General features: G+C 40.1%; 1 protein-coding gene across 2 annotated transcripts in view; it reads left to right on the forward strand.

Moving 5' to 3' along the window:
* The window catches only part of LOC137414648 (TNF receptor-associated factor 3-like), a 92487-nt gene that overhangs the window by 2368 nt on the left and 69073 nt on the right, over positions 1-21046 (forward strand). Inside the window, exons 2-5 of one of the 2 annotated variants that reach the window (XM_078778814.1) lie at positions 767-1017; positions 7056-7107; positions 16914-16952; positions 18074-18178. In XM_078778814.1, the coding sequence (XP_078634940.1) occupies positions 785-1017; positions 7056-7107; positions 16914-16952; positions 18074-18178 (429 nt within the window). In that variant the 5' untranslated portion in view covers positions 767-784. The remainder of the gene's footprint in view (positions 1-766; positions 1018-7055; positions 7108-16913; positions 16953-18073; positions 18179-21046) is intronic. The other variant, XM_078778815.1, reaches the window with a different exon arrangement.

Consider the following 21046-nt stretch of genomic DNA (forward strand, 5'->3'; position numbering starts at 1 on the left):
CGACAAGCTAAAAGCAAGAGCAATGTTTCTCTTTTTTTGTCTGAATACAGTATAAAGAGCATTTTTCAATCATAACCTCATGGCGGGTGCCATGAATGTCATACATAGTCTCGTGTGTGACGAGGTGCAGGTAGAATTGACAGGTGAGTGAGGAGAAAGAGGAGATGACATGTAGCAGATGGACCATGGTGGTGAATCAACCACCTTTATGGACTAAAGGGACCAGCAAGATATGGGACAAAGACTGACATTGATATTCTGACATGTTGTTTTGATCGAATTAGTGAAGGTGCGGAGTGCAGTCACAAAGCGAATCATCTACCTGGATGGACGCTGAGTTAGGTGTCTCGTCTGCTAGCATTAGTTGGAGTGGACGCTAGAGATCTCGCGATGTCTTTCTTGAAGAGTAGGCGAGTTATCTCGGGCAACCTGAACAAATCAGCAAATTTCTCAGTCGAACTTTTGGCCTAATTTGGAGCCATAATTGTAGTAATACTAGTTGTAGTACTAGTAGTAGTAGTAGTAGTAATACTGTAGTCGTGTAGTCGTTCGGCAATGTCCAAGTATCATCCTATTGGGCCACCTCCAATCTCACTTCCCATCCTCTTTCTCTTCATATCACCTGCAGTCCTTCATATCTGTGTGATGTTTTAACATTGGTACTTCATTCACTGGTGCACTTCCCTCCTCCTCTTCCGCAACAATCCAACATCTTCAGTCTCATGTTGCCCTCTGTTCCTTCTCACTGCATTCTCATCTCTTACAGCCCCATTGCTGACACGGAATGGATTTGAGATCTGAGAACCATGGATCCAGCACCGGCATCGCTTCCCTAACATCCTGTCCACAACCGACCACTTCCGATTCCTGGCCACCTCTTCGAGGCTACGCCTTCAATTTTGTGGAGACTCCGCCAGCGAAGTACTGCTGTGGTGTGTGTTCCCTCCCCTTGCGGGAGGCACACCAAACGGGATGTGGACACAGGCTCTGCCGCAGCTGTGCCGACGGACTCTTGACGTGCGTCGTGTTTGTCTTTCAATGTCTACCTGTCCGTGTCTTTTGCACGTCTGCAATCCTGCTCTCTGAGTGGTACATCTTGTCTCCTACGCCGTGTGGCACGTCAAAGATAATTCCTTATGTTTATGGAAATTGCGAAACCCATGGTCGAGCAAATGCAGACCGTACCAACATGGCGTTGATTTTGGCATTTTTGGCTTTCCGGAGTGGTGGAGTGAAATAATGTTGCAGTCCAACACGAGACCAAGGTCGCCATTTTTTTTCGAGTTGTTTCTGATTTTGCATTTTACTCACTAGGGTGTGCAACTTTTTCTGAACACTCATTTGTCAAGCCACAAATTCGTTTTCTTTTCAAGGAAGCAGCACGTACCATTTTTAAAGTTTTTGGTATGACTGCAAACTTCTTTTTTTTCTTTTTTTTGTATACAAGGTCGAGGCTCGTGTAAGAGCTAACATTGATCACAAAAAGACAAACTGACACATAAAACATAAAACATATGATGAAGGGAGTGGGAGAACAAGATGGAGAGCAGGGACATCGGGAGATCTGTGGGAGGGAGAGGGCTTGGGGGGAAGAGACATGGGAAGGGAGGTGGTGGGGTGGAGGGTGGTGGGAGAGGTTAAAAAAAAAAACACGTTGACACTGCTCGGACTTCCAGGAAAGAAGTCGGTATTTCAAAAAAGTGGATCTGGGGTGAAATTAGCGGGGGTAGAAAAAAATCAAGGTTTTGGATGGGGGAAGATAAGAGATGGTGGTGAACAGCTGTTTTAAAGACTTTTTTAAACGGTAAAAGTTTTAAAGTTTTACCGTTAAACGGTAAAGGTGATATGAGTAAAGTTTTAAAGAGGAGTGGGATTAAACTTTTAAAAAAGGACTTAAAAAGAAAATTATTTATTTATTAGATTATCATAGTTTTTTATTTCTTCTTTTTTACTCGTAATTAACCGACGTGCAAGACTTAATCAAACTTGTGACTCTAAGTCAACCAAATCCAAGTTACCTGTCCAGGTTGCACTCATTTGGCTAAGATCAACAATTTCGTACTTGGAGGATCTCATCATATTGGACTACCAATACAACGAATTATTTCAACTTTTTTGTGTAGTCCGCTGGGGAACTTTTTTGGTCCAGGTCTTTCACAAACCAATTGGCCAAGTCTGATGTTTGGCTGAAGTCGATTTGGGCCGGAATTTGAAATTTGTTCAGGATGATGGAGATAACTCACGCACTCTTCGCGAAACACACCGCGGGATATTTAACGTCCACGAATTTTGGCAGACGGGACACCTGGCTCAACGTCTAAACAAGGGATGGACTATCGCAACCTGTGCACCAGACTGTCATCAATCTGTAAGTTGTTTCAAAATCGCAATACTTGGCTTACACACACGAGACACCTTCGCACATACCTGGATAAGCAGTTATGCGGCGTTTTCTTGAACTTATCTTTCTAAGATAAGTTCAAGAAATTCAAGAAGTTCAAGAAGTTCAAGAAAAATAAAAATATATAAAAGCAAAATTTCAAATTGTCTTCTTGAACTTATCTCACAAAAGCCATATGGGGCTTCATTTCCTTGATGGAGAAATTGTCTCTGGCTATCGGTAACCGCAGTTACTTGTGAATGTATTCATATCACGATTAAGTGTTGTTAATCCAGGATTGGTGCTTCCACTTGCTTTATCACTATTAGAAAAGCTTATGTGATTCCTATGGAAGGTCACGATGATTTCCCAAGAGAAAAGCATCAGACTTTCTTTGGTAATGATCGTCGAAGGCAAACAAGATTGCTTGTTCAAGGGGGAATTCACGCTGCACTAATTTCAAACAAGCAGTGTGTTCGCTGCTATGCCGCTACCCACAGTGTCAGTCAGCCAAACTTTTTTGCCAACCCACATGGATCGATTCCTTCTTTCACAGACAACGCAACTACCCACTCGAACACAGTTTGGGTGGTGGTTCGTATTCTCTGGGGCCGATGTAATGCTCCCCATTACCAGTCAGCTGGTACTCATTTTGCCGACCTCGGAAGGATGACAACCTGAGTCAACCTATCTAGTGTTAATTCAACGGCTTGACAGGGGCTCAAACTCAGGACCCAAAGATCTCCAGCCAGCCACCTTAACCGTTAAGCCAACACCAGGCTTGAAATACAGTGAAAAACAAAGATCTACCCACTTCCTAATGGGTATGGATTTTGGCAGGTACACCATGCTGGTCAGGACCCTTGTAAATAAAGCTGGTGTTGCACCATTCAAGTTAAGAGGGGCTGGACGTCGATACTCCTTCATAGCGGTGCGACATATCTATTCACCTTCTGGGGGGAATCCACCATGACTGGACCCCAGGAGGTTGTGTGAGCATGCGTTCTGGCCTTGTGAGCTGTTTGGCCATGTCCTTCAGTCTCCGGGCTGAAGCGAATACGTACACAAGTTGGGCAAACTTTGTTGGACTGTGTACCTTGGCCGAAGAGCTAAGGTGCAAGTCCCTAGCTTTATTATAATCTTTGATTTTTTTTTTAACCTTTTTTTATAAATAAAAAAATGCGCTGTTATAAGATGACGCAAAGTGGGTCGCAATTATGGGATGGTCAAGCATTTTGGCCTTGTTGGTTAGGACCCATGTGCTTGCTTGACCATGTGCTTCAGCCTTCATGCTGAAGTACACGAATACACCAGTTTGACTAACTTTGTGGGACTGTTGACTTTGGCTGTGAGGCCAAGGTGCACTTCCCTAGCTTGGTTACAATGTTTGATTTTTTTTAAACTTTTTGTTTGTATAAAAAGATAGTTTCAAAAGAGAGCTAGGGAGCTAGAAACGCATCCATTGATTGATTCCTTTCCCTAGAGGGTGGACTCAGGGTGCTGCCAATAAGGCTTATAAAGCCGTGTCGGCTGACTGATGCTGTGGTTAGATCAGTGTAGCAGCGAGCACTGTAATATTAGGTAGTGGGTAGTAATGTGTTGTTTACACAGACAACAACTCAGTCGGTTTTCACATTTAATGTCGAGATGTATGCTGTGCGCAGTTGAGGCCCAAGGAGGGAGAGCTACACTATTGACATTCTTTTTTGGAATTTTGCCTTTTGCATCACATGGTTACTTTGATGCTATTATTTCATCCAATTGAAAGAATGTTTATCTGCACAAATGCTAATTTCCAACTATCATTTCACTACCTGCAGATAATGCTGCAGTTATTTGAGTTCGTTTTTTATTTTTTAAATTATTTTGTATGCAGCCTGTGGCTGCTATTTGCATTATTTTCTGGGGGCGCACTGTGCCGCTGATGCAGTGCCCCTGTTACCTGTAACTTGGTACTCATTTTGACTACCTCGGAAGGATGGCAGGCTGAGTCAACCCATCTTATGTTATTTAACGGCACGACAGGGGCTCAAACTCAAGACCCTGAGATCTCAAGCTTGCCCCCTTAACCGTTAAGCCAAGACTAGGCTTAATTTCTAGTGACGAGGTTATTAGTAATCAACAGGACTTTTAAGTTTGCAGAAGAGAAGTTCGGACTGTCGTAAGTTTGCAGAAGAGAAGCTCGAACTATCATAAGTTTGCAGAAGAGAAGTTCGAACTGTTGTAAGTTTGCAGAAGAGAAATTCGAACTGTCTTAAGTTTACAGAAGAGCAGTTCGAACTGTCGTAAGTTTGCAGAAGAGAAGCTCGAACTATCGTAAGTTTGCAGAAGAGAAGCTCGAACTGTCGTGAGTTTGCAGAAGAGAAATTCGAACTGTCTTAAGTTTACAGAAGAGAAGTTCGAACTGTCGTAAATTTGCAGAAGAGAAGTTCGAACTGTCGTTAGTTTGCAGAAGAGAAGTTCGAACTGTCTTAAGTTTGCAGAAGAGAAGTTCGAACTGTCGTAAATTTGCAGAAGAGAAGTTCGAACTGTTGTAGGTTTGCAGAAGAGAAGTTCGAACTGTCGTAAGTTTGCAGAAGAGAAGTTCGAACTATCGTAAGTTTACAGAAGATAAGGTTGAACTGTCGTAAGTTTGCAGAAGAGAAGTTCGAACTGTCTTAAGTTTGCAGAAGAGAAGTTTGAACTGTCATAAGTTTGCAGAAGAGAAGTTCGAACTGTCTTAAGTTTGCAGAAGAGAGGTTTGAACTGTCATAAGTTTGCAGAAGATAAGTTTGAACTGTCGTAAGTTTGCAGAAGAGAAGTTCGAACTGTATTAAGTTTGCAGAAGAGAAGCTCGAACTATCATAAGTTTGCAGAAGAGAAGTTCGAACTGTCGTAAGTTTGCAGAAGAGAAATTCGAACTGTCTTAAGTTTACAGAAGAGCAGTTCGAACTGTCGTAAGTTTGCAGAAGAGAAGCTCGAACTATCGTAAGTTTGCAGAAGAGAACCTCGGACTGTCGTGAGTTTGCAGAAGAGAAGTTCGAACTGTCGTAAGTTTGCAGAAGAGAAGTTCGAACTGTTGTAAGTTTACAGAAGAGAAGTTTGAACTGTCGTAAGTTTGCAGAAGAGAAGTTTGAACTGTCGTAAGTTTGCAGAAGAGAACTTTGAACTGTCGTAGCTTTGCAGAAGAGAACTTTGAACTGTCGTAAGTTTACAGAAGAGAAGTTCGAACTGTTGTAGGGTTTTACTTGTTTAATACGGAATTGTTCACCACTCTTTCTGAGATTGTCGAGAGTTCAAAGGGTTAAAGTGAAAGTGATGTATTGGAGCAAAGCCGAGACATAAATGGGGGTTAAATTAATGAGGAAATGCATTTTGGGAGACCTTTCCCACCACAACTGACATAACTGAGTGATCACATGTCTTTCGTACTCTTATGGCGGGTGACGAGGAAAGTCTTCCTACTTTCAGCTCATCAGGCGGAATCATCAAATTCTCACAGTGAAGCATTTTCCGATGTTGGGAAAGGCTGATCCTTGCAGACACGTCCTTGTAATGAAAATGGAGTGTGGCACACAGCAACCAGGCTCAGCACGTAATACCATGCGGAATCTTTTTCTATGACTTGCATGATTAGACTGAAAGATCAAATGTTATCATAACCAGGTTGCATCCTGCAATTCAAGTGCGAATGACAGTAAGATCCCACAACATGTCTCATACTTAAAGCCACTACACAATTGTAACACTCAGGTGTTGGGCAAAGTCCTTGTCCTTGAAACGATGACTGATGGCCCTGGATAGACCCGTGACCATCATTCGGCCTCATTGAACTAATTGTTTTGGGCAAAGTCCATCTCCCTTTCAAATTACTCGATTATATCTTCATCAAAGACCACTTGAGTTGCCTATTTTTTGTAAGAGACTCAAATCCCAGAGGATATGATGGATCCATTATTGAAAAACTCTCTGGCAAAGTGCTCATGGTAATTGCTGAATATGGTTTGACCATTCCAATAACTAATTTCAGGTCCATTGCACGAACTATAATGACCGATTAATCAGTGCCATGTCCTTCGGAAGCATTTCTGAGGTGATCCTATGATCAGATGAATTGCTGCGACCTGCAAAGTGCTCATTTACTTTCCATGCTTTAAATGGGGGAATTAACACGCTGTGCAAAAACTGACTCAGGCATGTGGGTGTTGCTTAAAAAACTCAAAATATCTCATTAATGGAACAAATTTTTATTCTGTAAATCATCAGGCTCAAGGGTGAGGTGAGATGGGCTCAGAAACTAGAAACTGACAATCGGGAAACAATTGGACAAAACCAGCAAGGAAAGGAATGGACAGGAAAAGGAGAGAGAAAGGGGCTAATAGGTTTAAGTTGGGTAGGGTTGATGGGGGGAGGGGGGTGTGGAGGGAAGAAGGGGGTATAAAAGCTTGGGAGTAGGGATGGGGAATGACATGAACTGAATTTTGATGACAAATGCAGGATCAGCGAAGATTAACAAGTCACTCATAGACCAATCAATATCTCTCAAACTTTGTGTTGTGCCATCATCTGTTCTGATTTGTCCTTGATTACACCCTCATCCCATCCTGTGAGCTTTCACTTTTTTTGGTTTTCACTTGTTGTGCACAAGATGACTCTACGTAACACATTTTCTCTCCCCTCCGTGTGTTCCAAGCAGTGAAACTAATCCACAATGCCCAGAGTGCTCTGAAACACTTGATCAAAAGCAGGTACAGTATCTGTATGTCATGTTTTTTAAATCAATATTTGGAAAACATAACTTCTGTGGCAACCTTCACAGCAAAACTTGTATGCGTGTAACCATGATGCCCTTTAACCTACAATTACTTGTGCCCTTGTCATGATGCCACTGCATCTATCATTTGATATATCTATATATATATATATATATATATATATATATAGTATATATATATATATATATATATATATATATATATCTATCTATATATATATATATCTATATATATATATATATATATATCTATATATATATATATATATTCAGTTCTTGTTCAGTTCAGTTCTTGTTCAGGTTCAGTTCTTGGCCCCCTCCTCTTCATCCTGTACCTGTCCCCCCTTGGTCACTTAATCCGCCGTCATGGTCTCCAATTCCACTGCTTCGCCGATGACATCCAGCTTTTCATCTCCACCAAGTCCATCTCCACCGCCACCCACTCTATCCTGACAAACTGCATCACTGAAATAAAATCCTGGCTTCAAATCAACTTCCTCAAACTTAACTATGATAAATCTGAAATAATCATCATTGGCCCAAAAACGCTCACCAAATCCACCCATAACTTTGCCCTCAACATCGACGGTTTCCCAGTATCCACCTCCCCTCACATCCGGAATCTTGGCATCATCTTTGACCAAACCCTGTCCTTCGACAAATACACTAAACAGATCACAAAGACAGCCTTCTTTCACCTGAAAAACATCGCCCGTCTCCGTCCATCCCTCTCCTCCACGGCTGCAGAAACCCTCCTCCACGCCTTCATCACCTCCCGTCTGGACTACTGCAACAGCCTCCTCTATGGTTCACCCTCAATAATCACCAATAAACTCCAATACATTCAGAACTCCGCTGCCCGTCTACTCACCCATTCCCGGACCCGTGACCACATCACCCCCGTCCTTTACAAGCTTCAAAACATCACTCAAGACCCACATGTTCAACACTGCATTCAACATTTAACCCACAGCATTTAACCCCTGACTATCTCTTCTCCTTCTCCTTCATTTTGCTTTGATTATTTACCGATTGATTTTTGTCTTTTTGCACTTGTTTTTTGTACTCTGTCAAAGCGTCTTTGGGCTTCTTGAAAAGCGCTATATAAAATAAATGTATTATTATTATTATTATTATTATTATATACGTATATATATACATATCTTCTGTCTATATCTATATTATTTATATATATAAAAGAAAGTTTTTGTTTGTTTGTTTGTCTGTGCAAGGTAATCTCTTGAAAGATAGGAAAAAACCTCCAATACAAAAAATGTCGGGACGGGCCCCGGGAATGTTTTAGGCTAGGTGGCGAGGGCGGCCGAGGCCCACCCACCTCAACCTGGCTGGGCCCATTTCGCAATTAAAAGGTGAGCTGAATTATAGTAGTCAATCTTCTACGGCCACGAGTAAAAGCTGAATTATAGTAGTAAATGCATTCAAAAAGAACCAAAAATGTCGGGACGGGCCCGGGAAAGTTATAGGCTAGGTGGCGAGGTCGGTTGAGGTCCACCTCGGCCGGGCTGGGCCCATTTCGCAATTAAAAGCTGAGCTGAATTATAGTAGTCAATCGTCGACGGCCGCGAGTAAAAGCTGAATTATAGTTGTAAATTCATTCAAAAAGAACTAAAAATGTTGGGACGGGCCCCGGGAAGGTTATAGGGTAGGTGGCGAGGCCGGGCGAGGCCGGCCGAGCTGGGCCCATTTCACAATTAAAAGCTGAGCTGCATTATAGTCGTCAATCTTCTACGGTCACGAGTAAAAGATGAATTAATAGTAGTAAATTCATTCAAAAAGAACCCGGGCAACGCCGGGTGCTTTCGGCGAGTATATATATATATATATATATATATATATATATATATATATATATATATATATATATATATATATATATATATATATATGGCAGGTGACTATATATATATATATATATATATATTTCTATATATATATATATATATACATATATATATATATATATATATATATATATATATATATATATATATATATATATATTTCTATATATATATATATATATACTATATATATATATATATATATATATATATATATTTCTATATATATATATATATATATATATAGATATATATATATATATATATATATATATATATATATATATATATATATATATAGATATATATATATATACATACAGTTACGTGAAAAAGTAAGTACACCCCATGTAAAGTTTTGACTTTTTCAACATATTTCAGCATACAGCTATTTGATCTTCATTTCAACAATATTGATAGATAAAGGTGATATAATATAACAAATATCATGAAACATTTACATTTTGTAGTCCATTGTATAATTTAAATAAACATAAATGCAAATTTCACATGTGGAAAAAGTAAGTACACCCTTGGCTCTAATAGGTGGTATTGCCCCCTTTGGCAGAAACAACCTCAAGTAGGCGTTTCTTATAACTGTCTACCAGTCTCTGACATCGACTGGGAGAAATTTTTGCCCACTCCTTCACGCAGAATTCTTTCAGCTGTGCGATGTTTGAGGGGTTTCTTGCATGCACAGCTCGTTTCAAATTCCCCCACAACATCTCAATGGGATTTAGATCCGGGCTTTGACTTGGCCATTCCAGAACCCTCCATTTCTTTCTTTTCAGCCATTCCTTGGTGGATTTACTGGTATGTTTAGGGTCATTGTCATGTTGCAAGGTCCACCTTCGGTTGAGCTTCAACTTTCCGACAGATGGCCTCACGTTATCCTCAAGCATCCTCTGGTACCATGAAGAATTCATAGTGGATTCTATGGTGGTGAGTTGCCCAGGCCCTGATGCAGCAAAGCTGCCCCAAACCATAATATTTCCACCCCCAAGCTTTACAGTTGGTATCAGGTTCTTGTGGTCAAATGCTGTCTTTGGTTTTTGCCAAACATGTCTTCTGGTACTGTGGCCAAATAGCTCTACCTTTGACTCAACTGTCCAGAGCACATTGTTCCAGAAGTGCTGGTCTTTCCCGAGGTGTTCATTGGCAAACTTTAGTCTTGCCCTGATGTTCTTTCTGGACAGCAAAGGCACACCTCCCATGTAGATCAAATTTGTGCAGCCTCTTTCTGATGGTAGACTCGTGCACTCTGACATCAACAGTGGCAATAGCTACCTGTCGGTCCCGTGATGACATTCTGGGGTTCTTCGAGACTTCTTTCAGCATCTTGCGTTCTGCTCTTGGGCAGAACTTGCTGGGGCAGCCAGGCCTTAACAAGTTGGCAGTTGTTTGGAATCTTCTCCACTTGTAGATGATCTTCCGGACAGTCGAATGATTGATTTCAAATTGTTTGGAGATCTTTTTAAATCCCTTCCCAGACTCGTAGGCATCTACAACCTTATTTCTGAAGGCCTCAGAGAGCTCTTTTGATCTAGGCATGGTGATGCCGCACACGTCACCAACAAAGAGAAAACCAAACTAAATGTCTGAGGTTTAAATAAGACAGGTTCCTCCAAGATCCTCTCTAACGATGTTCTAATCATTTGCACCTGAGCTGGTGCACCTGATTCTAATTTTAGGTATTTTGAAGTAGTGATAAATGTAGGGGTGTACTTACTTTGTCCACATGCGAAATTTGCATTTATGTTTATTTAAATTATACAATGGACTACAAAATGTAAATGTTTCATGATATTTGTTATATTATATCACCTTTATCTATCAATATTGTTGAAATGAAGATCAAATAACTGTATATTGAAATATGTTGAAAAAGTCAAAACTTTGCGTGGGGTGTACTTACTTTTTCACGTGACTGTATATAACATACTTACATATATATATATATATATATATATATATATATATATATATATATATACATACAGTGGAACCTTGACTTACGAGTTTAATTCGTTCTGTGACCGAGCTCGTAACTCAAATTGATCGTTTCTCAAATCAAATTTCCCCATTAAAATGCATTGAAATGCTATTAATCCGTTCCAGCCCGCCAAAAACCACACCAATTTTTAAAAAAATATACAGTATATATAAAAATATCTCGCGCTTTATATTTCACCTGTATGCAGCATACAAGTTGGCAGGATGGCCTGGACTGGAGGTACGCACACTTGACTCTAAAGTCTAAACTGTCCAGCCTGGGTTTGAATCCCGACCCAGCTATAACCTGTCATGGGTGAATCACAGGCAGGGTGATTCATCAATGTGTGTACCGCTAAACTGGGCGCCCCGTTTGCGTCCCATTAGTTGTTGGATGTTAAGGATCTCACCGTGTTTTCCACAAAGAGAAGGCGAGCTATCGCCGGCACTCTGAACAAGTTGTGGCCTGGCATGCTCTTCTCCTCTGCCGTTATATACGTCCTCCTCGGCATCTTTTTCCAGAAGAGCCCTGTCTCGTCACAGTTGAAGATTTGCTGGGGGATGTATCGTTCGGCTTCTATCAGTTCGGCAAAAGTTATAATAAAATCTTCAGCTGCCTTCACATCCGCCTCACCAAGTCGACAACACGCACACCTCGCTCATGTTGTTCGACGATTGCGTGTTTTATAGCCAAGCTCATCATCCTCTTCTTCTTCTCAGCACTGCACTTGGCACTCACTTTCTTAGGCCCCATGGTTAAAACTAAGAAATTTTCCAAAATAACCAAAATGCGAAAACAAAAATGCAGCGATATACGGCAGAGATACTGTACTTGCACGGCAAGATAACCACGTGACCGGAACCCACCTGGTGGCGGCTGGCGTAAACTCAAAATAACCAACATGCGAAAACAAAAATGCAGCGATATACGGCAGAGATACTGTACTTGCACGGCAAGATAACCACGTGACCAGAACCCACCTGGTGGCGGCTGGCGTAAACTCAAAATAACCAACATGCGAAAACAAAAATGCAGCGATATACGGCAGAGATACTGTACTTGCACGGCAAGATAACCACGTGACCGGGTGGCGAAAGCTCGTAACTCAGATCTCGGCTCGCATCTCAAAGCAATAAACCGCCCGAGCGACGGCTCGTATCTCGAAAAACTCGTAAGTTGGGGCACTCGTAAGTCAAGGTTCCACTGTATATATATATATATATATATATATATATATATATATATATATATATATATATATATATATATATATATATATTATGCGCCATCGATGGATTTGCACTATCGACCGATCGCGCTGCGCTATCAATGGATCCATTGTTCGCGCAGGCGAACAAGTTATTTTTAGAATGATCGCCAAGTTATTTTTCCGGGTACAGTGCGGTATTTCCATGTTTCCCCATGTATTACTTCAGCTTGTGATTGTAGTTGATGTTGATTTGTGTTCCATATACAATTAATTGTTCCTTCCCTTTGGAAACTCATTGCTCTTCAATAACATTGTATTAATAATGTGTAACTTTCCTCACGTGAGGTTAAAAACGTGAAATAATGGTCAAACAGGATATAATATGTTTTAGACACACACTGGGGTGGGTTTCATGTTTCTTGATCTGCGAATTAGCGATGCATATCTATGATGACATTTAATGACTTTACGCTTATTCTAAACACTCACTATGGGAATAATTACGCTGTATTAAACATTGTACTAACCCCGAGGAGCCATATCCAAAACAATATGCATGTACTCGTGTATATATGCAGTATATCTGAGAGGATGGTCTAGACTCGCCTGGGTTTCCATTCCGACCCAGCTATAAACTTCCATCCCGTTGTTTTACAGTCAGGGTGATTCATCAATGTGTGTGCCGTCCCAAATATCCCTAGATATGTTAAACCGGTGGCCTGTCTGCCGACATTAGTTGGTGAATGTTAAAGGTCCCACGGTGTCCTTCGCGAAGAGTAGGCAAGCTGTCACCGGCACCCTGGCCAAGTTTCACAATCCTGCAGTAACTATTGCTGGGAGAGTGATGACAAATTTACCATAATGTCCCATGCCAAGAAACTGCTTCCGCAGCAAGGACTCCCTGTAACAGGGTATGATACATTCCATATATACAGTGCCCTCCATAAGTATTGGAACAGAGAAGTCAAATTTGTTATTATTGCTATATACTCAATAAATTTGGATTTGAGGTTTAAAAGATGAATACGAGGCAAGAGTCCAGAAAGTCGGATTTTATTTATTGGTATTTCCATGGATATATGTTTTACCATTGTAGAACAAAAACACTTTTTATGTTCAGTCTCTCCATTTTAGGTAAGCACAATTATTGGAATAGATGAACTTAAAGTAAGTTAAAGTATTATATTAGTTTGTATTTGGTTGTTCATCCCTTGCATGTAATAACTGCATCGAGCGTGTGACCCAATGACATCACTAAACTCTTGGTATCTTCCTTTGAGATGCTTTGCCAAACCTTTACTGCAGCCATTTTCAGTTGTTGTTTGTTTTTGGGGTTTCTGACTTTCGTCTCTTCTTCAGCAAGTGAAATACATGCTCCATTGGATTTAAATCAGGACATTGACTTGGCCAGTCTAAAGGCTTCCACTTTTCCCCCTTGCTGAACTCCTTAGTTGTGTTGCCAGTGTGTTTTGGGTCATTGTCTTGCTCCATGTTGAAGTGCTGCCCTGAATGAGTTTGGAGGAATTTTCTGTACATGGCAGACAAAATGTTTCTGTACCCTTCTGAATTCATTCTGCTGCTATCATCATTAGTTACATCATTAATAAAGATGAGTCAGCCAGTTATAGAGGCAGCCATTCAAGCCCAAGCCATGACGCAACCTCCATCATGCTTTGCAGATGAGGTTGTATGTATGCTTTGGATCATATGCAGTTCCTTCCTTTCTCGACACTTTTACCTTTCCATCTCTTTAGTAAATGTTTATCTTGCTTTCATCTGTGCATAAAACTTTGTTCCCAAACTCTACTGGCTCACCTCTGTACTTCTTGGTAAATTCTAATCTGTTCTTTCTATTTTTGGTGCTGATGAGAGGTTTGCATCTTGCGGTGTGGCCTTTGTAATTCTGCTGCCGAAGTCTTTTGTGAACGGTAGATTGTGATACTTTTCAACTGTGCACTTTGGAGGTTGTTGGTGATGTTTCACTGATGGTTATTTTAGGGTTTCCTTCACAGCTCTGGTGATTTTTCTGTCAAGAACTGCAGTTGTTTTCCTTGGTCGACCTGACCATTGTCTATTGCTAAGTCCACTAGTGGTTTCTTTCTTTTTCAAGATATTCCAAATTGTTGTATTTGCTATGCCCAATTTTTGTGCTACTGTTCTAATTGAATGATGCTGTTCTTTCAGCTTCCAAATTGCTTGTTTTCCTTTCATAGACAGTTATCTGGTCTTCATTTTGGTTTATGACTACTGACTCCAAAGGCAAAATTAACTTGGCTAGAACCAAAATTAGACTTGCACTTATGTGTGAACAATCATTGCAACAATAAACACCTGTCAGTCATTTGCTTCAATACTTATACTTACCTAAAATGAGGGAATTGAACATAAAATGTGTTATTGGTCTACAATGGTAAAACATGTATCCATAGAAATACCAAGAAATAAAAGCTGACCTTCTGTACTCTTGCCTCATATTCATCTTTTGATCTCAAATCCATATTTCTTGAGTATAAAGCAATAATAACAAATTTGACTTCACGGTTCCAATACTTATGGAGGGCACTGCATGAGTGGAAAGAGTAAACCTGCCGCATTTCATTCTCAAGGATGTACATTCATTCAGAACAAATTGCTTTTAACCCTTTTGGTGCCGCACTCACCATCGATAGTTCAATTTTCTCCCTCTTGCTCTTGGTATGGATTTTCACGGCGGTCACGGTTTCTCTGGCATTTTGCTGATTAAAAGCGGTTTCAATCACACAGGGTAATTGCTTCTTAATAATGTATGACTAGTTCCTTCAAACCCAATTCTTGTTTAATCCTACTCATCCTAATCTTGAGATTTTGTTCCAACATTGGGAATACACTGGGAAATAGACTTTGGAAATTGGGAAAAACAAGGAATACACATGGAACTTGGATGCAGGAGGGAGGCCATTTGGGCCATATTGGCTGCACTAGATTGCAAGGTGCAATCTTATTTATTACTTGGCAAAAATTTTTTTGTACAAGTATGTTGATCACTCCGGTTTGTGTGTTTGTGTTTGTCTGTCCGCTCACTTATACTTGCCGACAGGTCACAATTTTAATTTGATCTTCACAAAACTTCACCAAATTGTAGAGTTGGTCTGACAGAATCCTATTTATTTTTGAGGTCAAAAGGTCAACATAGGCCAAAGGTCAACCACTTTTTTCCAAATGTCTAAAATCCTCAATTTTCATCCGATTGACTTGAAATCTGAATAGGATTTGCATATCAGCTTACTGACACCAACCACCAACTATTTTTGAGCTTGATATAGGCCAAAAGGTCAACATAGGCCAGATTTCTAAAATTGTCAATTTTCATCTGATTAATTTAAAATTTGAAGACGATTTGCATATCAGGTCATTGAATTCAATCACCAATTATTTTTGAGGTCAAAAGGATGCTCTACGGAGTGCCATTCTACTTTGTTCTCTTTTGCCAAGTGTCGTTCTTTGAGTGATTTTTCATTTGTCTTTCTGTCACTCACCTACAGGTCACAATTCTAAACCGATCATCATGAAACCTCACCAAGTTGTAGAAGTCGTCACAATTGAGAAGCCTATTGATTTTGAGGTCAAAGGTCATCTGGAGTTAAAAATTCTGAAACCGCCATTTTTAATCCGATTGACTTGAAAAATGAACAGCATTTGCATATCGAGTCACTAAATTGGGAAACCAACTTTTTTGAGGTCAAAAGGTCAAAGATCAACTCAAGGTCAAACTTCCAAAATCATCAATTTTCATCTGAAAAATCATCAATTATAATCCGATTGATTTGGAAGTTGAACAGCATTTGCACATTGAGTCACTAAATAGGGAAACCAACTATTTTTAAGGTCAAAAGGTCAACCAATAGTTAAACTTCTAAAATCATCCATTTTCATCTGAAAAATTGTCACTTTTCATCCTATTAACCCGAGCTTTGATCACGATCGTCAATTTTAATCTTGATGAAATGGACAATTTGATGGATCAATGGCAACGGATTTTTTTGTGTGGGTGGGGGGGGGGGGGGGGGCAGGGTGGATTTTGCAAATATCGTGCTCTGCATGACGTCTTCTTGTTATTATTGTTTGCACATTGTGGAGGGAGGGGAATTTATTATGGAATTAATGTTGTTAGACGAAGTTTATGACAACTGCGATGCCTTTGGTGATCCTTTTTCCAATCGATGGTTGGTGAAACAAATCAAAATCCTTTCTTTATCAAATAAATAAGTTTCATCATCAAGACTATTCATTTGAACTTAGTCCTTGTCTTGCTTAACCATCTTAACTTAACTTAACCAGTCCTGGTCTTAATAAATGGTCACTTAACCATCCAGCATTTTGCTTTTATTCATCCTTGTTCTTTTGCGAATACAGATCGAACCCTATTGAGTCAGCTTCAGTCATGGGATATTCTAGCTTTCAATATGAGTCTAATTTTGTGCTCCTGACTGTTTGGTAGAAGTCTGTTTGAGATCTCTCAATGCTTCTCCCACTTGATTATAGTCTCTCCATTTGAGTGGTTTATGCACTTAGAGGCACTCATGACATAAGCAGCTGGTTTATTCAATTACCTTTCCAGACTTTCTTCCTCCACAAATTTTTTATTTTGAGATTTTGTTTTCCCTTGCTGTTTTGAGTTGTCCAGTCTGGATTTAATTCCTGGCCCAACCATAAATGGCCCAATTGTTGTTCCGCAGTCAGGAAGTTGCATCACAAAGTGTGCCCTCTATCATACGGTAAGTTTGGTGTCCCATGTGGCACCATTCGTTGGTAGACGTTAAATATTTCCAGTGGTATATTTTGTGTTAGGTGAGGTATTTCCTGCCCAACTCACCTTCAGTCGAATGTCAGACTTGGTTGGTCCAGCAGGTTGGTGAAAGCTTTTGACCGATCTGGCACGCTCTTATATGAGAGGCCAACCCCATACTTGGGACGTGGCATAAGAAGAACCTGTTATCCCATGGCATTGTGCCTTACGTCATCAAGGAGTGGTTTGGTGGTTAAGTGTGTAAGGCCTCACAATGTTCCCACACCAGTGTGGTTTTGAATCCCACAGTATTATTTGAAAACACTTGGTCTTTGTGCCGGTACTTCTGGTTGATAATCCGAAAGATGGCACACACAGACGACATTTACCCCATCCCAATCGCCCATGATTGATTTGTATGTCTCATCATCCTCCAAAAGATAAGGTAGGAAATTAAAACAACCACCAGCCAATATTTGTGTCGATCATTTTTGGTGATGGCAACATTAAAGTCTGAAACAGCACTTGCCAGTACTGGTGTTGAACCCAAATCTTTTTTCCCCCCATATTCTCTCTAATTGAATGTCAGGATAGTGCAGAATGAGGGACTCGTCTTGCTGGTTGGACAGGTATAACAATAGTTGGAATCAACAGAACGTTGATCCAGGTATGCTAACTGCTGTGGGAAGCAAGGAGAAGCTGACAGTTCAGGTGGTAACCCTTCGTCGGAGCAAAAGTGAGAGAGATTTTGCTCTGACAATGTGTTAATGACCAAAGCATCACCTTCACCTTCCTGTGAGTGGTCCAGTCTTGGTTGGATTCCCAACTGACTGATAAACTGTCGAAGTGGTGTCTTTGCAGGCTTAGTAACAAAAACTTTCCCAAGTTACGTTTGTTTCCACCATATGAAGACCTTGATGTGCTTTACAGGTGATATTTTAAAAAGTGAAAAATAAATGGGAATAATCCGTTTCTGCACCACATCAGAGCATTTTAACACATCAGAGGATGCCCAATGTCTGGCCCATCTTGCTCATCTTGAGGGTAGGGGGGATTGGAACGAGAGATGATCTTCTGAGTTTGACTTTCTTCGCAATCGCTCACCTGCAGGTCTATCGCGACACGTGCTGCAACCGGGAGATCCTCAACCTGCCTGTGTTTTGCCCTAATGAGGCCAGTGGATGTTGTGAAACCATGGTCCTGCACAAGCTTTTGGTGAGCATGCGAGGAGGCTCTCATTATTTAACATGCACTGCAAAAAAATAACGAAACAAATGGGATTTTGCTTTCATGACAAATTGCTTTGTTTAATCTCACTGATGTTGTTACTCAATGATCAAGTTTCATTTTTTTTATTGAGTGATTGTCTGTGAATGAACTTGCAAGTTATGAGGTGTGCCTTTGGGAATATAAGAACTTGACGACTAGCCTATTCCCTCCAGTATAGGAGGAAGGCCTCTCTCTCTCTCTCGCTCGATCTCTCTCTCGCTCGATCTCTCTCTCGCTCACCCTCTCTTGCTCTCACTCACTCACTCACTCTCGCTCGCTACCTCTCTCACTCTCTCTCTCTCGCTCGCCCTCTCACTCGCTCGCCCTCTCACTCGCTCGCTCTCTCTCACTCTCGCTTGCTCTCTCTCTCTCTTTCTTGCTCACCCTCTCTCTCGCTCGCCCTCTCGCTCGCCCTCTCGCTCGCCCTCTCGCTCGCCCTCTCGCTTGCCCTCTCGCTCGCTCACCCTCTCTCGCTCGCTCTCTCTCTCACTCTCGCTTGCTCTCTCTCTCTCTCTCTCTCTCTCTCTCTCTCTCTCTCTCTCGCTCTCTCCGCCTCTCTCTTTCTCTCTCTCTCTCTCTCTCTCTCTCTCTCTCTCTCTCTCTTTCTCTCCATCTCATAGTTATCTTCCTCTGCTTCTCCAATTAATTTTAAGATCCAGACTCTCCATGTAATATTTGGTCTTCATCCACTTCTCCAATTAATTTTAAGATCCAGTCTCTCCATGTAATATTTGGTCTTCATCCACTTCTCCAATTAATTTTAAGATCCAGACTCTCCATGTAATATTTGGTCTTCATCCACTTCTCCAATTAATTTTAAGATCCAGACTCTCCATGTAATATTTGGTCTTCATCCACTTCTCCAATTAATTTTAAGATCCAGTCTCTCCATCTAATATTTGGTCTTCCTCCTCTTCCCCAATTAATTTTAAGATCCAGACTCTCCATGTAATATTTGGTCTTCCTCCACTTCTCCAATTAATTTTAAGATCCAGTCTCTCCATGTAATATTTGGTCTTCCTCCACTTCTTCAATTAATTTTAAGATTTTGTCTCTCCATGTAATATTTGGTCTTCATCCACTTCTCCAATTAATTTTAAGATCCAGTCTCTCCATGTAATATTTGGTCTTCCTCCACTTCTCCAATTAATTTTAAAATCCAGACTCTACATGTAATATTTGGTCTTCCTCCACTTCTCCAATTAATTTTAAGATCCAGACTCTCCATGTAATATTTGGTCTTCCTCCACTTCTTCAATTAATTTTAAGATTTTGTCTCCATGTAATATTTGGTCTTCATCCACTTCTCCAATTAATTTTAAGATCCAGACTCTCCATGTAATATTTGGTCTTCATCCACTTCTCCAATTAATTTTAAGATCCAGTCTCTCCATGTAATATTTGGTCTTCATCCACTTCTCCAATTAATTTTAAGATCCAGACTCTCCATGTAATATTTGGTCTTCCTCCACTTCTTCAATTAATTTTAAGATTTTGTCTCTCCATGTAATATTTGGTCTTCATCCACTTCTCCAATTAATTTTAAGATCCAGACTTTCTATGTAATATTTGGTCTTCATCCACTTCTCCAATTAATTTTAAGATCCAGTTTCTCCATGTAATATTTGGTCGTCCTCCACTTCTTCAATTAATTTTAAGATTTTGTCTCTCCATGTAATATTTGGTCTTCATCCACTTCTCCAATTAATTTTAAGATCCAGACTCTCCATGTAATATTTGGTCTTCCTCCACTTCTCCAATTAATTTTAAGATCCAGTCTCTCCATGTAATATTTGGTCTTCCTCCACTTCTTCAATTAATTTTAAGATTTTGTCTCTCCATGTAATATTTGGTCTTCATCCACTTCTCCAATTAATTTTAAGATCCAGTCTCTCCATGTAATATTTGGTGTTCCTCCACTTCTCCAATTAATTTTAAGATCCAGACTCTCCATGTAATATTTGGTCTTCCTCCACTTCTTCAATTAATTTTAAGATTTTGTCTCTCCATGTAATATTTGGTCTTCATCCACTTCTCCAATTAATTTTAAGATCCAGACTCTCCATGTAATATTTGGTCTTCATCCACTTCTCCAATTAATTTTAAGATCCAGTCTCTCCATGTAATATTTGGTCTTCATCCACTTCTCCAATTAATTTTAAGATCCAGACTCTCCATGTAATATTTGGTCTTCCTCCACTTCTTCAATTAATTTTAAGATTTTGTCTCTCCATGTAATATTTGGTCTTCATCCACTTTTCCAATTAATTTTAAGATCCAGACTTTCTATGTAATATTTGGTCTTCATCCACTTCTCCAATTAATTTTAAGATCCAGACTCTCCATGTAATATTTGGTCTTCATCCACTTCTCCAATTAATTTTAAGATCCAGTCTCTCCATGTAATATTTGGTCTTCATCCACTTCTCCAATTAATTTTAAGATCCAGACTCTCCATGTAATATTTGGTCTTCATCCCCTTCTCCAATTAATTTTAAGATCCAGTCTCTCCATGTAATATTTGGTCTTCATCCACTTCTCCAATTAATTTAAAGATCCAGACTCTCCATGTAATATTTGGTCTTCATCCACTTCTCCAATTAATTTTAAGATCCAGACTCTCCATGTAATATTTGGTCTTCATCCACTTCTCCAATTAATTTTAAGATCCAGACTCTCCATGTAATATTTCGTCTTCATCCACTTCTCCAATTAATTTTAAGATCCAGACTCTCCATGTAATATTTGGTCTACATCCACTTCTCCAATTAATTTTAAGATCCAGACTCTCCATGTAATATTTGGTCTTCATCC

This window comes from Myxine glutinosa, chromosome 5 (assembly GCF_964187855.1).
Source record: "Myxine glutinosa chromosome 5, kmMyxGlut1.1, whole genome shotgun sequence".
In the NCBI taxonomy this organism is placed as follows: domain Eukaryota; kingdom Metazoa; phylum Chordata; class Myxini; order Myxiniformes; family Myxinidae; genus Myxine; species Myxine glutinosa.